We start from the raw sequence: 17,573 nt of genomic DNA on the forward strand, positions 1-17,573 counted from the left end.
TGTATATATTTTCATGTTTTAATTGTTAATTTGTTTATAACATTGCATTTGACATTGAAAAGTTAATTGCTGTAAATATCTGTCGGCGCATTAATTATTTACTATTAATGTTGCAATGACTGTAGTAAATTATTTTATATCATCAGTACATTCAACCATAGAAAAAAATATGTCATGATATTACAGATATAAATAGATATTAAATTGCATTTTAGAAGAGAATAAATTATTTTATTAAAAATTCTTATTTTTATTAGTTACAGCTTTTATTTATTATCTGTGTTAAGTTGTTTCAAACAAATTTCTGTTTAATAAGAACAATTTTTTTTATAAAAAATAATTTAAATCTTATTTTTAAATATTAAAAAACCATTGAGTTATATTATGTTTACTGTATCGGTCTTTGAAGTAAAATGTACTACTATATGCTACTATTTTTTGGTAATAGAACTAATCCTTTCTTGCCATATTTGAACATATTTTTAAATAGAGATTTTTGGATAATTTAAATTAAATTTATTGTTTCGCATATCAATATAGTGTTCAAAATTTACTTGATCATTAATTATATTGTTATTGTTGTTTATTGTGTGTATTTTTTCACTTATTAGGAATTTAAATTTGTCACTATTGACAAATATATAATATAGATGACAGTTGTCTAGAATAGTTAAAAGTATGTGTTTATTTTTTCTATCATGAATCAGTGTAATTAGATTTTTATCATTTCTGTATATATACTTTCAAATATTTCTGTAACCATTATATTTCTTTTAATTTCTGTTTATTATCTGTATGCAAAATCTTTTACAATTTTTCCTTATTGCATTTTATTATTAATTATATGAAATTATATTAATTATTTATTATTGATGTTACTTTTGGAAACAATTTATAATTTGTTCTGATTTTTGGAAAAAATCATTTATCTGTATTATAATTTAATATAATATAAAAACTATTTTTGCCTTTTAATATTGTTAATTTGTACATCTTACTTTTATATTTAAATTGACATTTTAATTAGTTATTTTTTTTTATATTGTTAACCATTTTTGGTTGCTACATACTTTATTCAATTAAATAAATTTTTCATATAAGTTAACATTATTGTAATTTAGAATTCTACTTATACTACAAAATTGGATATATTGTTTGATTATTAATTGTTAATGATAGTATTGCTTTTTGATTAGCTTTTAGTTTTAATTGAAATCTTTTTTCATTGATATCTAAAGAGTAAAATATATTGTTTCATACTTGTTTTTAAAGTGTACTGCATATAAAATGTCTCAAATAAATATGCACCCTCTTTGAATGGATACAACTAGAAAATGAACCGGGATAGAAATGATAAAACCATATCAGCTGATAGTTCAAAACATCTGTTTTCATTGTCACACATTTGCTAGATTGTATGTTATAGTACAATCGTGTATTGTACAATTATAGTATAGATTGTATGTTCTATAATAAACATGGCTGAAATTCAATTGCCTTTTTACCAATGTGTAAGTGGTTTTTGAAATATTGTTGGAAAACTAAGATTGTTAAAGAAATTATTGTTAGGCAGTGGAATTTGGAACTCCTAAACCAATGAGAATAATAATTGCAGAAATTTGTTACTTAAAAAACATCAATTGATAAAAACAAATAATTTATCATGTGTATCTTGTGGCTACACCTTTTAGGTACTTTTCTATATAATTCCATCCAAATTAAGGCACTTGTCATATCTGTGAACAGTTTTTGAATACCCTTATCATAAAACTTTGCCAACTGTGAATTAGGCCATAGTAACACTGTTTTTCAACTCCTCATCATTTTCAAAATGCTGCGTCGCTAACCTTTTATGTATTTTCAGGAAAAGGTGATAATCAATTAGAGCCAAATCAGGGCTGTAAGAAAGATGGTTGAACAACTCCCATTTGAAACTGTCAATATGACGTTGAGTGCATACTGCAGTATGCAGATGAGTGTTGTTATGAAGAAAAACAGTGTCTGAACACACCATGCCTCGTTTGTTTTATATGGCCCTTCTCAATTTCTTCAATGTTCAACGATATGTGAAAAAAAATTTGGAAAATTTTGTTATTGTGAATTGACGATTTTCTTGAATTTTCACATCGATACTTGCAACAAATTCATCTGCGACAACTGAGAGTCAATCACTTCTTTCATTGTTGTGAATGTTTGATCAACCTTTCCGATGGCACCATTATCTTACCGTACTGTCAGTCATGATATTCCCTCCACATACTGCACAAAGCTCACAATGAGTTTCAGCAGCTGACAAGTTTTTCACGTGAAGGAAACAGATGATGGCATGCATTTCATAGTCTGTGGAATTTTCTATCACAGAAGCCATTTCAAATGAGAATTTTACTGGAACAAACAAGGGAGCAATATTTCCAATAACACATAATAGAACTGCACTAAACCGGGCTATTCAACTGTGCAAAGATAGAATTGCTACCCCACTCCTTCACACAATATTAAGGATCAGATATTAATCTTCAAGTAGTCCTCATAAATTCAAAAATAGGCAAGTGAATAAAATACAACTTATACATCAAACAAATTAACACTTGATGGTCAAAGTATAGAAACTGAAACTGCAAACCAGTTTAACAAATTCTTTAGTAAAATAGGAGAAAATTTAATCAAAAAGATCAAAAGAAATAAGTGTGTTAAATAAATGTTAGTAGCAATAATGAAATTAAGATCAGTTAAGGATTTTATTTCTTATTTATATCTAACAGATATGGTGGCAGATGGTGTCAAGATTTGGCATAAAATAAATAACTTAAAAAATAAAAATGTGGGGGTGGATAATATCTATTCAAAGATCCTTAAAAAAAAATCAATTGTTATACTTGTGTTCCACTTGCTAAATTAGTAAATTTGTGTATCATGTCCAACTTACTTTAAAATGCAGAAATAGTTGCAGTGTACAAATGAGGCTGTAAAACAAACAAAACAAATAATTGACCAATTGCACTAATATCAAACCTAGCAATAATTTTGAGAAAGCTTTATTGGGTCGCTTAAAAATAACTTACACCCCTGTAACTTTTTTTATAATTGAGGTAACCTGATTGATGCGGTTTGCACTGAAGAGTTATCTTCCTTGCACTGAGGAGTTACTTCAGTGAACATATACGAGGTGTATTAAAAACGTAATGAGAATTTTGAAATTTCACAGGTTGTATTAGTTCAATTCTTGGGATTTTTTTCATTATTGTATTGGTAAACATGTCTGAAAAGTATCTATACATTTTTAGGCATATTGGATGTTTAGTCTTGTCAGCTGTCAAAAGGATAACCATGTTTTGGTACAAACGACAATTTTTTATTTGTATAAATAATGGATCAGAGAATTTGATTAAAGTTTGATATAAGAATGGAATAAAGTGTAGGAATGTTTTAAAAATGTTAAATATTGCTTTTGGTGAGTCTGCTATGAGTAAAGCAAGCGTTTACAAGTGATATAAGCATTTCCAAGAAGGTCGTGAAGACGTTGAAAATGATGAGCACTTCGGACGCCCCAGCGTCAACAACCGATGAAAAGATGGAAAAAGTGCAAGAAATGATTATGAATGATCGCTGATGATGTTGGGATATCAGTTGGCTCATGCCATGAAATTTTTTTGGATGTTTTGGTTATGAGACATGTGACAGCAAAATTTGTTCCAAAGTTGTTGAACAAAAATAGCGGCGAATAGAAGTTGCTCAGGTGTCACTAAATGAAGTCAACAACGATGCAGAACTACTGAAATGTGTCATAAGAAGTGAGGAAACATGAGTTTACGGATATGATGTTGAAACTAAGGCTAATTGTCTTGGTGAAGGCATTCTGGATCACCAAGACCCCAAAAAAAGGTCGAATGTGAAGGTTATGCTCACCGTGTAACGGCATAGTGTATCATGAGTTCTTGCCAGAAGGTCAAACAATCAATAAGGAATATTACCTACACGTTCCAACGCTGTTTGTCTGAAGCAATCCGAAAAAAACACCCGAATTTGTAGCGAAAAAATTCATGGCTTTTGCACTGCGGTAATGGACCTGCTCATACTTCATTGCTTGTTTGTCAATTTTTAGCCAAAAACAACACTGTAATGATACCCCAGCTGCCATATTTATCAGACATGTCACCGTGTGACTTTTTTCTATTCCCAAAAATAAAGTGAACCTTAAAGGGCTGTCGTTTTACAAGCATAGATGAGATTAAAAGCAAATCACTGAAAAAGCTAAACACTCTTGCAAAGATCTAGTTCCAGAAGTATTTTGTGGATTGGAAAAAGCACTGGCATAAGTGAATAAAAAAAAAGAATGTATATGCAATTGTATAATCATTACAGTGTGGGTTATTAATTTGAGATGGAGCTTTTGATTCTCACTTGAGCACTTTATTTATAATGCAAAAAATAATAATTGCTTTTTGTTCAAGCAATAAAATATTTATGGAATTTTATGTTATGACTATAAGACAGTTACACATTAAAAGCCTAATAAAACATATTCAACATAACTTAGAATGTTTTAAATTAAGAGTGGATTATGATATTTACATACTAAGAAGTGATACAATTAAGAAATACGAGCATTGTTCATATTTGACCATTATACAGACATTTTATTTATATTATCACAGGACTAATGAACCTTGCACCAAATAAATTTCTTGAGGATCAAGTTATCAAATGTAAAACCAACAAAGAATTAATGAAATGGATTAAAAGTAGCGTTTTTTTCTTTAATATAGGTATTTTACATTTATTAAATATTTTTAACTAATTTACCTTCTATTTTTTCCTTTCTTGTCAAAACATCTAATCTTTAATTATTACCAAAATTGCAGTAATTGGGTTATGCTATCATGAACTAAGGATAGATAGATATTTTCAAAGTTTCTCTTTTTATTGTATCGACTTAAAGGTCTGATGATTTATTACTGTTGGTGTGATTATGTGAATGTTACCACTAGTGGACAAGGTCTTGCACCTTTTGCTGGTGAAGTCAAAACCTATTTGTAAAATAATATTATTTTTTTTAACAATTGCTCATTTCACTTCAATTTATTGAATTGAATTCAATAAAACTGTATTTCTTTAAAAAAATGTATAATGTTTGTATTGTATCAAATTTTTTAATTTATATTTTAATTATTTTATTGTTGAAAATAAATAAATTAATTAAAAAAATTCTTTAACCTGAAAAACATACACACAATCAAAGATAAAAATATATTAATGGACAAGTAAAATTTGAACACTGATTAGATTAGGATCATAATAAATTAAAGTTATTCAAAAATATTTTCTTAATAATATATTATATTTTTTAAATAAAATTATTAAAATATGATTTTAACATATTACATTATCTTCCAACAATTGTGATCATAAATTTTAATAGCAACAGAGTAGTTTGCATTATTTCAGTGATTGATGTAGTAAATATATATATATCTCAGTAGTTTTAAAGTTTTAAAATATATTTTTTTTTATTTTTGTAAAAAAATAGATATGATTTTCTAATCTTTTATCAACACAAACCCCTGAGTGGAATGGGGACTCACAGGCTAGAAGAACCTTTGAGTTTTATACTGAATAGGATTGGTTATTTGTCTTATTGTTCATGAGTAGATGATACTTTCTTGCCATCTCCATTCACCCCTTTTTTAATGTTTGATTCCCATTTTGGGTTTCTACAGATGTAGGTTGAGGCCTACCATAGGGAAAGTGCTGGATTTTCTCATGTGTACTTCCTCGGTGTATCTGATAAGAGACTAGAAACTATTGGCCGATTCAGGAACTCTCTCCTTCGATAACTGCACAATCAACCTAAACGTTTATTAGTCTGTTGTAGTCTTAAATATCTTCAAGAGGTTTAAAAATAGAGTGTATATGAGTGTTTTGAATATTTTAGTTTATGAGAAGGAATTTAATTCGTTTATGGTAATTTCAGTGACTGATTTTTAATATGAGGGTTATACTAAAAGTACAAAAGTTTAAGATAGGAATAATGCATTCATTATGAACAAAATACATGGTGTTATTTCTTAAATTGTCCATTTTAGCCGGCTTTGAAATTTTTATCAGTAGATCTTGGAAATTCAATATAAGTTTAAAAATCTCAAGTTTTATGCTTACAGGAAACAGGAAATAAATTGTATTCCCAGATGCTTCCTCTGTATTGACATTGATTCCAGTTTTGTAATTTTGTAAATGCTTTGTACTTTATACTCTTTTCTCGACTGTCTATGTGGCAACAATAAAAAACAATTTTTGCAATGATGACGGTTGGGGTTATCTTTCTTTATTGATAATAGAACTAAATAATGTTAAAACTTTGAGTTTAAAAATAAATTAAATATAAAAAAGTTAATTATTATTGAGAGTAATGTTTTATGAATTTATTTTGTACCAGTGTAAGTAGATAAAACATTACTAATCTTGTGCATTTTTGTGTAAATTATCTGTTAAAACCATTTTTTCAGAATTAAAAAAATAACATTTGTAAATAGATTACTTAACAACCATTCAGACCTACTTCAGAAAAATATATTTAAAAAACTACTTAAGTAAGTATGAAAACTTTTTAACTGATAAAAACTATAGCAGTTATTATGAAAGAAAAAGCCTTCCTTTGAAAGATTGTAACTTATGAACTTCTTGTTGGGAAAGATTGAGTTTTATACCCGGTTCTTTTCTGTTGTGTTTTAGCTACTGTTCAAGGCTTCTTTTTAATTTTCTGATGGTCTGTTTTAAATGGCTGTAATTTTGAGCATAAGACTATTCATAGACATGTATTGCTTAAAAGAAATTAGTGTAACAAGACTTGCCATTTTCTGAAAAAAAGATTTAGCCTCGTAAATTAAATTTTTTTACTAATTTTTCTCTGTTCTGGAGTTAGAAAATTTCCTTGCCATAATAGTCAGTTCTTGATTCCAAAGAATCTTACTTACAGCTTAATACATTGTTGTATTCTCATAGGATGCATCTGGTCCCTCAAAACCGAGAAATGTATTTATACTTAAAATAAACTACTTAGTTTAGTATTATGAGTCTTTCTCCCCCCCTTTTTTGTTACTTTTCATGGTATTAACAGTTATATAATTTTTTCCCTTCAGGGTTCTGAAGAGAATCAGATGATACTTGGAAGTGGAGATGCTTACCAGACTGTTACTATAGTACCTTCCGAAGGAAATCCTGGTGAAGTAAGTTATGTACTGATAGTTCAACAACAAGGTGATGAAGAAAAGGATAAGGAAGACGGAGAAGATCACGATCTCACTGTGTATGATTTCGATGAAGGTGAAGAACCTGGTGTCGTTAGTGGTGCAGTGAGTTATTATTATTTTTTTAAATTATATAGATAACATTTCCCACTGATTTTCAATCATACATATTTGCTTTCTGAAAGAAATCAAAAGTTGTTTGTGTAGGTATTCTTAGAGACACAATTAATGAAGTTTTACCTCTAATTTTCTGATTTGGAAATTTTGTTGGTTTTAAACATTGTACAGGTTACTTCTGTTAAATTGTCCATTCATTTTAATTATGATAAATTTTTTTTTATTTGTAGCTGGACAGAATAGAAAAAATGAGTAATTTGTTTTTCGTAGTGTCTGTTTTATTTAAACTAATAGAGCATTATGTATAAAGTTGCAAAATAAAGATATATTTATTGTAATAATAAAATAAATATAAATAATTTATTATTTTGGTATGGTATGAGAATGTATGTTCATAAACCTTTCATTAATAATACATTATTGGTAAATATAATGACACTATGAAATATATAAACAAAATTATTTTTAAAGATCATGGAGGAGTTAAAAACATATTATTTCATTGTTATACAGAGCATGTTTTAAAGAAATGGAAATATTATTAGAATATGTTCTACTGAGGTAAAAACAAAGTTTATACAATAACTTAAAAATATATTTACAGAAAATGTGCTTATTTTCCTTCAATGGTAAAATGTGACAACTAAAATTCTTGGCATACAGATTCAGAAAAAATTGTTGGTTGACCAGAAAAAAGTGGGTCCCAGAAATATATTTCTAGTAGTTCTCAAGAAAATTGTTGTGAAGCCCATAAAGTTGATGTCAAAAACACTTTTTCAGATTTGGTAAATTTACTTTGTTAAATTGCCAATAAAAAATAGATGACAAGTAGATGATAAAATTTATAGATAATTTAATTCTGAGAATATCAATGTAAGCAAAGTCTCCTTAAATCAAATTATAAGTTTAAAAAATATAACTTAAAACAACAAAAAGTGGCAAAACATGTTATAGTTTTAAACCAAACCAAACATTTTGTTATTCTTTTTGTAACTTTTTCTGTAAAATATCTTTTAATTTTTCAGAAACTGCTAGGATACATTACATTAATACATTAATATATTACAATTTATTATTTTCACCACAAAAACATATCATAAACTTATTTCCATTTTTTCATGAGATGTACCAATATCCTCTGCATGACAACAGGTATCACCTTTCAGGATATAGGAAATTGATAGGGTAGAAAATTTCCTAGAAGTAAAAAAAAAAACTAATATAATGAGGTTTTATTAAATTATTAAAACCAGATCAAGTTAAATTCAATTTAAATGCATTCTGCTATTCTCAGCAGTAAAATCATAAGGTCTTTGAGATGATGGGTGAAATCTATGTTTTTAGATATTACTGAGCTATATCTCACATTCAGATAAAACAAATAATTTTGAAGGATTAATTGATCTGATCTTTGATCATAAAATCATTTGATTGTAAAATCAGATATATATAAATATATATATGAAACAAAGTACTTTTAAATTTAATAACTTTTATAAATAAATAGAATAGCAGTAGGGAACTCTGATCAGATTCCTAGCCAACTTTTAATGGATAACCTAGAAATGAAAGCTAAAAGAGAATTTTAATATTTTCTGTGAGTTTCGTTGAGGAATGTGGATGATATTTTTGCTGTTTTTAATACTTTTCAAGTTTTAAAGTTTGCTAAATTTTAAAACTAATAAAAACAAAATTTATCTATAACACTATAGGTGAACAGATGATTATATTTTTTAATTTAAAATTAATTCATAAAGATAATAAAATTGCTTTTGATATATTGGAAAAGTATGCACACTGATAAATTACCAGTAATTCTTTTCACCTTATGCAGCATAAGATGCATCTTTAATGTGGTGGTTTTCAGACCAAACTACTAGCTGCGATTTGGTCTGGAAGCTTATCATGGAACTATTAATTTGTATAAAGAGTTGAGTTCAGTGATTTTCTCACAGAAACTATTGACAACATACAAGAAAAAAATCAACAAAAACTTTAGTAAATATGGCAAAACAAGTTTACTTCTGAACAGTTGGAGAACCAGGATCAGAGAAAGATGGACAAAGATTACACATTGTCCTCCATATAGAAGTAAGTAAAAAATACTTTAAAAAATACAACTTAAACATTATCAAGGCTACATCTAGGAATTTCTTGTCTGTCCTTGGAAATGTTGAAGATAATTCTCAACCTGTTGAAAGAGTGGATATTTATGATTGAATATTTTAGATAGTAATTGCAATTTAGGTCCTGCCACTTCCAGCATTTACTCCAGAATTTAAGGTATTGGAAAGTTTGGAAATAAAATATTTATTTCAATAGCTTACAAATGCCTTTTTTATTTAAATATATCTACTGCCATAGGTGGGTTGCATTTTATATGGGACACCTGTATATTTAAATTCTATTAAATAAACCACCTAGTATAGAATGTTGAGATAAGACACATCTTACCTTAATTTTTAATGAAAATACTTTCTCAGGATCCCGTATCCTCAGTCATGATTTAAATAATTTCATTATTGAATAATAAAAGTAATTATAATTGTGTATTAATTTACAGGAGTACTGCTATATGTTGCAGTTTTTATAACAATGTCTCCCGTCTTCCCCAAACACTGGCTGATGGTTTATCAAATTAAAATTTTGTTTTTATTTATATATATCTAATATTTTTCAGATATATTTAATTTTATGTGATATTTATTCATTTCTAAATTTTGTCTGCGCTATTAGGTAAACCTAATTTATTATTTTTTATTATTTTTATTAATTTTGTAATAAGAGTGATTTAATTTTTTAGGAAGTTATATTATTAAATGTAGATTTTCTAAATACTAATGTTTCAATTTGGTTGCCCTTGCTTATATAGATAAGGACTTCTAAATAATTTAACTTCTATTGTTATGTATTTCAAATGTGAATTTAAAATTTTCATTATAATTTAATTTATTTAATATTATTAAATATTCATTGTTTATTACCTGTTATATAAAATGAGAATATCATCAGCATACTATGTCCATATTAAAACAGCATATATGATATATACCATGTACTAATTTACTCTCAAAACCCTGTTATATACTTCTGATGTAATAGCTGATATTGAAAATCCTATAGGTAAGGTATTTTTTTATGTATAATATTTGTTATTAAATTCAAAATAATTTTTTGTTGACTTATATTTCTTATAATAGTGATGATATTATTAATAAATTTTGGATCTTGGTTATTTTTTTATTTTTTACTTTTTATTATTTGTATCATATGGTCTATACATTTGCTAGGATACAATGTTAGCAGTTATGTCATAACTAACCATTCTAGTGTCTTTATATTTAAGCTATTTAATTTATTTATTAATTCATTATCATTTTTTATATTATACATATTATGTAAATTCATTTCATTCCAAATAATTTTGTCTATTGTTTTAGATATAATATAGTAGGGGACAGATTAAAGATCGCATTGGGTTGTTTAATTTATGAATTTTTGGTAGTCCAGTTAATTTAGGAGCAATAGGTTCAAAAGGATATAATCTAGAATGGTATTTTAAATTAGTATTATTATAATTAAAGTTATTATTATTATTTTTATTAAACTTTTTGTTACTTATATAAATTTGTTAGTTGGTCATTAATTTCCTCAATTTTATTATCAGCAATGTATTGTTTCATTAAGTTATTATATTTTTCAACTATCATGATAACTGGTGTATTTGTTTTATCTGGTTTATTATTAAAAAATTCTTTGTATTTAATTTGTCTCTTAAGTGGTAAATGATTAATTAGTTACTAAGTGGTTTATTTAATAGAATTTAAATATAATTTAACTGTGTTGAGGAAAAATATGGATATTAAGAAGATTAATTTTAGTAAAGTAATATATATAAATATATGCATGTGTTTTGTGAGTTTATTTATATTACTTTTCATAAAGATTTATACTTTCTGAACATGCAAATTTCATTTAACTTCTAGCTATTTTTTATATTTCAACTTCTGTTTACACTTTATTATTATTTTGTTTTAGGAATCAGGTGATGAAGATGACAAATCAAAAATAGTTAAATTTTTACCAAAGAAATCGCAAACTGTAACACAGGCACATATGTGCAACTATTGCAATTACACTAGCCCTAAAAGGTATGTAACTTTTATCATACATCATTTGATAAAAAAAAAAAAAAAATTTATATATATATATATATATATTATTTTTCTGAAATCAATCTTTTCAGGTCCCATATCATCTCTGCACTAATAATATAAATTGAAATATATGTAATTCAACTTAATGCATCCAAGTACAACTCTTGATATAAGACAACTCTTGAGATATTAGTCGACTCTTACCTTATTTGTATATTTATAATTTTTCACGAAAGTACTTTCGTGGAATCCCACATCATCATTCATGTGGTATTTATAAGATAAAGTGTAATGATTGTGAGGATATTTATGTAGATTGTTTAAAGCCAGATTTTATGAACATTTTAGGCATTATAAAAATAAAAAATTGGGCTTCTCTATTGTTATAGATCACCTTATAAACAATAAACATTCCATTATAATAATATTATCCATAATAATTTAGAAATATTGCTATAAACATATTCTAATGAGTACATCCTATGTATTCATTAAACATCATATTATAAAATAGCAATTAGGAGATTAATAAATAGAAGATAATAAAATGCAGATGAAATAGATAAAGATAAAAATAAAATGATTCTATGGCTTATTGAAAGTTAATCATAAAAAATATATATAACACCTAATTTGCTACTTTTTAGTATATTTCAGTGTACAATAGATATATAATTTTATTCTTGTACTGTCATTTAATGTTATTAAAATCCTTCTTTATTATTGATTAGACATAGCTGATATTTTATAATTTAAAAAAAATGAAGAATGTTGTCTAACTTTATAAAGGAAAATTAAAAACATTTTCCTATAAAAAAAATGATTAGTACTTTTTTGTTATGATAGTCATTAAAGGAGCTTACTTGGCAGACTGTAAACTTTTTTTTTATCAACACATTTGTTTATACATTGGTAAGATCTTAAATCGAATTTCCTTACTAACCAATGATTTCACAGTACCTAGAACAACTCGGGGACTAGCATCTTAAAAGTATGTGAGAAGGAAGAATAAAATTGACAGTGGTTAATTTTGCCTTTCTGAGGTCACTCGCATTAGTATTTGATAAAATTTCACTCAAAGGGTAATCGCATACTTAGGCATTTATTAAAAAACCTTTTGTAAGCTTCTCTGGAATAATTTGTATTTTTTCATCCCATTTTGTACAATTATTTTTAGTTGCAATCAGTTTAAAAAAAAAAAAAAACTATATTTAATTTTCAGAATTGCCGTTCTAAGGAAGCTTTGACTGCTTCCTTCAATAAATCATAGTAGTAATGAATTGGCTGACTAGTAAAATTAGGTATCCAAAGTAAATAATTGAAATAAAGTTGAGATTGCCTTGTAACAGAATTTGCTTGAGCTGTACAAAGGGATGAAATATAAATACTTTTAAAAAGCATGTGCATTTGTTGTTAAATAATAATCTTTTATCTTTATTAAAGTATTTGCACTCATAAACAGTGATGTTTGTCAGATAAGGAGGAAAGAATGTAAAAAAGCCCAGACAAAATTATGTAATGCTTGTTAATTTAATTTTGATATTCTAAGAAAGAGAACAATACTAACTTTTTTTAATCATAATAGTAAAAGTAATAATGTTAACATATTGTGGAGTCCCATCAATTTGTTTTGTCAGCATTATATCCTGTAACATTTTTTCAGGCAGTGAGGTGTTTATCTCTTTTGAGAATTATTACATGACTAATTATCAGTTGGTATTGGTTTTTTTTTTTGATAGGTATCTTTTATCACGTCACATGAAATCACATTCAGAAGAACGGCCACATAAATGCAGTGTGTGTGAAAGAGGATTTAAAACTCTGGCTTCCTTACAGAATCATGTTAATACACATACAGGTACAAAACCTCATCGTTGTAAATTCTGTGAGAGTGCCTTTACTACTTCAGGTGAGTTATTCTTTTTATTTAAAGAATACTATACATTTTGTTTATATGCAGGAGAATAATGTTGTTTATACACTTATAAGAAAATTGATTATTGTTATATAGAAATTATTAAAAATACAATTAAAAATTTTGATAGCAGTATTTTTATCTTATGAAATAAAATTTTAATTTTAATAATGTAATTGTAATTTAATAATAATTTTTAAAACAAGGATACAAAAATTAGACAATGAAATAATCTCTCACTGCAGTCAGAATACTAAATTAACATATGTTCATAAAAAATATTTTTTTCAAAAAAATAAGCAAACTATTTGTACTCTGAATGAATGGGAAGGTGAAAACCCTGATATATCTGATTGGAGAAAAATGACGGAGTTTTCTTGTTATCCCTGGCCGCGTTTCCTGCCAACTCCAATACTTCCGCAGCCAAATATTCCATGACGGCAGCCAGGGATTTCAATGACTGTAGGGATTTCATTAAAATCAAAATATTATTTTCAAAATTTAAAAAGTTGTATCCAGTATTGTAGTTTTGTGTAATAAATATTTAAATTATGTTTGTACTGTCAATTTAATTAATCACATCTATTGACTTAGTTTTGATATTTTTTTACTACCATTTTGAATTATCTCTAAAGAACTTTCATTGATTCCATTTGTATTTATTTTAAATCATCTGTTATATTCATTTTATTTTTAATTTAATAATCATTATTCAAATCTACTTTAATTATTTTTTTTTTAATGTTTTTACGATTATTTATAATTGATTATGTATTTTTAAAACTCACAAGTTATTCCACTTATATTGAATGAACCAAGATGTTTCAGATGTGTTGTTATTAAAGGATATCCATAAAAAGATCTTTACAACTTTAAATATTAATAAAAAATTTAATATAAAACACAGCTGTTATGGGTGGGATTTAAGAATAGTATTCAAAAATTTTCACAGATGGCATCTTGGTTATGTGGAATTGATTGTGGTGCTGCCGTATAGCGAAAACAGAAGTCGTGGTAATTTAACCTATTTATAAATGCTCAAGGGAAAGTTCAGTGTGTTGAGTGGTTCTAGAAACAAAATCAGATACAGTTATTTATCATAAGTGTGTAGTACCCTGTAAAACAGATCACCACAATTATACCTACCAAAAATATGATATACCTACCTAAATTTATGCACAATATGAAAAATTTAAGGCGATGGGAGATGTCAAATACAAGAAGTTGCAGGTTGCTGACTGTTTCTAACAAAAATTTTTATTTTGTCCTCATTTAATCTGTTAAGGGAATATCATCATAAAAATGTTCATAATGTGTTAAAGGAATGTTTAAAAATATGTCCTTACAAACTTCAATTACTATGGGTAGCACATGGTAGGATGTTGTATGGCAAATGACCGGCCCATTTTTCTTTCATGAGCAAACTGTGATTGGCAACATTTATTTGGAAGTGTTGGAAAATTTTTCTTATCTCAGCTACATTTACAGCTTATCATCTTTCAACCAGATGATGCCCTGCCACTGCTATATCTGTTAGTGATTTTTATTTCCTAATGTGTACATTGCAATATGTTCAACTGGTGAACATACCAACACCGCTATGACCTAATGAGATGAGGATGATATGTATGACATGTAAATGAAGTGTAATCTTGTACAGACTCAGGTTGATCATTCCTGAGATGTGTGGTTAATTGAACCCCAGCTACCAAAGTACACCAGTATCCATTGGCTGATATTTAGATCCGTATAAAATCAACTAACTTTTGGCCCAAAGCATGGTCGCCAAGGTCACTGGACTTAATACCTTACAATTTATATGAGTTTCATCAAGAATCATGACTGTAACTTTCAAGTTGTGGACATGGAGGATTTGAAGGTGGGAATCATCACTGTGTTTACTTACATTGATACTGATATCACTGAACAACAAAATTAAATTTTTTGTTTATTACAAGAATGTCAGTACTGAATCTTGTACTATTTTTGATGCTGATTTCATATGTAAGTGGCTTTTTTCTATCAGACATATTGTTTTCTAATTGCCATTTTTATTGTAAGAAAAAAGCATTGTGATGGTAGTATAACAATATTATACGAGGTGCGACAATAAAGTAATGAGACTGATGTGAAAAAAATGTTGCTTACCGTTTTAGTCATGTTTCTCCTTCAACAATTTAGAAGTGTTGTCTCCTTCAAAGTAGTTCCTCTGATTGCACACACTTATTCCAGCGCTTCTGCCATTGATGGTAACATTTCTGAAATTCATCTTCTGTGATATCCTCCAAGACCCTCGTCACAGCTTTTTGGACATCTTGTGTTGTTTGAAAATGGTGTCCCTTGACCGCCATTTTGACTCTTGAAAATAGAAAAAAGTCGCACGGAGCGATATCTCGTGAATAAGGTGGCTGTGGTAGTACTGAAATTTGTTTTGAGGTTAAAAATTGCTGTACTGACAGAGCAGTATGGGATGGCGCATTATCGTGATGGAGAATCCAATTATCAGCCATGTTGGCACGGACACGAAGAACTCGTTTACAAAGTGTTTCTAAAATTTCTTTGTAGAAATATTTGTTAACTGTTTGTCCAGGAGGCACCCACTCTTTATGAACAATTCCCTTGGAATCGAAGAAGTACGCAAGCATGCATTTCACTTTTGACTTTCATGCGAGCTTTTTTTGGTCTGGGTGATCCCTTTGAGCACCATTGTGAACTTTGGCGTTTTGTCTCTGGATCGTATTGAAAAAAACCAACCTTCATCACCAGTGATAACACGGCTCAACAAATATTGATTGATTTCCGTTTGCTCTAACAGATCGGCTGCCACATTTTTCCGTGTTTGTGTGAGATTTTTGCACAAATCTTTCTCGTACCAAGATCTTCAGTTAATATTAGACGAACCGTTTCTCGATTGATGTTGAGTTCTCCAATCATTTTCACAGATAATCTTCAATCAGATCGTACGATTTCACGTACCCTGGTCAAGTTCACATCTGTCCGTGAGGTTGATGGTCGTCCACTGCAGACTTCATCTTCAACATTCGTTCTGCCTTCACTAAAAATTTTATGCCACCGAAAAACTTGAGCTCTTGACATAACCTCCTCTCCAAAAGCCTTCTGAAGCTTACCATAAGTTGTCGCGTTTTCACCCAATTTAACGCAAAAAGAAATGGCATACAGTTGCGCAATATTTTGCGGTTTCATTTCTGTGACAAGAGATACAAACACATGTTCACCCTTATTACAGCACAACTCACGACTGAGCAGTTGCATCAATGTGCCGCTTGGACTAGAAGTAGCTTATAGACCAAGGTCAAAGATGGTGTGCCTACGCAAGCTGCAGGGTTGCCACATCTTGCAAAGAAAAATCAGTCTCATTACTTTATTGTCGCACCTCGTTCCTTGCAATTTCTACATATGTAAAATCTGCTTATTTTTGATTTTCTGATGTACGAGAATTCTCTAAATAAAGACCGCTGGGAAATTTCTTTCCTTAAGGTTGGCGAACCTGTGTCATTCATGGCCATGCTAGTAATTTACACACTGCACCGTTGTCTGCAAGTAGTTGCATTGTAGTATCTTTGATTACGTGACCTTCAGTGACATTATATCCAGTGTATAGTTTTTAAGAAGCTCAGTTTTAAATTCTTTGTACTTGTTTTGCTTTGTGCTTTCCAAGGAAATTGTAAGGTTTTACTAAAGCTGGACTCAACGTTATTCTCTGCCACAGTCAGTATTTCTCTTTTTGGCTATTCTTTTTTAACGTAATAATTATTCCTATCTCTGCTGTCTCACACAAGGACCAACAAAATTTGTATACCCAAGTTAAAAACCAAGTGTCCTTTCACTTTCAGGTCTCCACAATTGTTTCTCATACTGAATCACATCCAACACAAGTTTCTTATTTTAATACGATTCCTTCATGTGAGCTGCATGTGCTAAAGGGATTGATGGGATATTACTTTTTTATTATGAAGATCTGCTTTCAAACTATGCTTTGAGGCGTCTATAAAAAGATTCCATTCATCTGGATGGTGCATATGTCCCAAAGCTTCTAGTAAAGATTACTTTATTACAGTAAATGAAGCCCTGGAAGAAAAAACATTCAAATTCTCACCGCCTGTCACAGAAAGCACTTAT

The 17,573-nt window shown here is 28.4% G+C and overlaps 1 protein-coding gene across 6 annotated transcripts in view; it reads left to right on the top strand.

The window, feature by feature from the left end:
* LOC142328594 (uncharacterized) overlaps positions 1-17,573 on the top strand; it is a 67,720-nt gene that overhangs the window by 12,623 nt on the left and 37,524 nt on the right. For all 6 annotated transcript variants that reach the window (XM_075372374.1, XM_075372380.1, XM_075372378.1 and 3 more), the window contains 3 exons: positions 7,137-7,349; positions 11,400-11,512; positions 13,258-13,427. In XM_075372374.1, the coding sequence (XP_075228489.1) occupies positions 7,137-7,349; positions 11,400-11,512; positions 13,258-13,427 (496 nt within the window). The remainder of the gene's footprint in view (positions 1-7,136; positions 7,350-11,399; positions 11,513-13,257; positions 13,428-17,573) is intronic.

The sequence above is a fragment of the Lycorma delicatula genome, chromosome 8, assembly GCF_047948215.1.
Source record: "Lycorma delicatula isolate Av1 chromosome 8, ASM4794821v1, whole genome shotgun sequence".
Classification (NCBI taxonomy): Eukaryota; Metazoa; Arthropoda; class Insecta; order Hemiptera; family Fulgoridae; genus Lycorma; species Lycorma delicatula.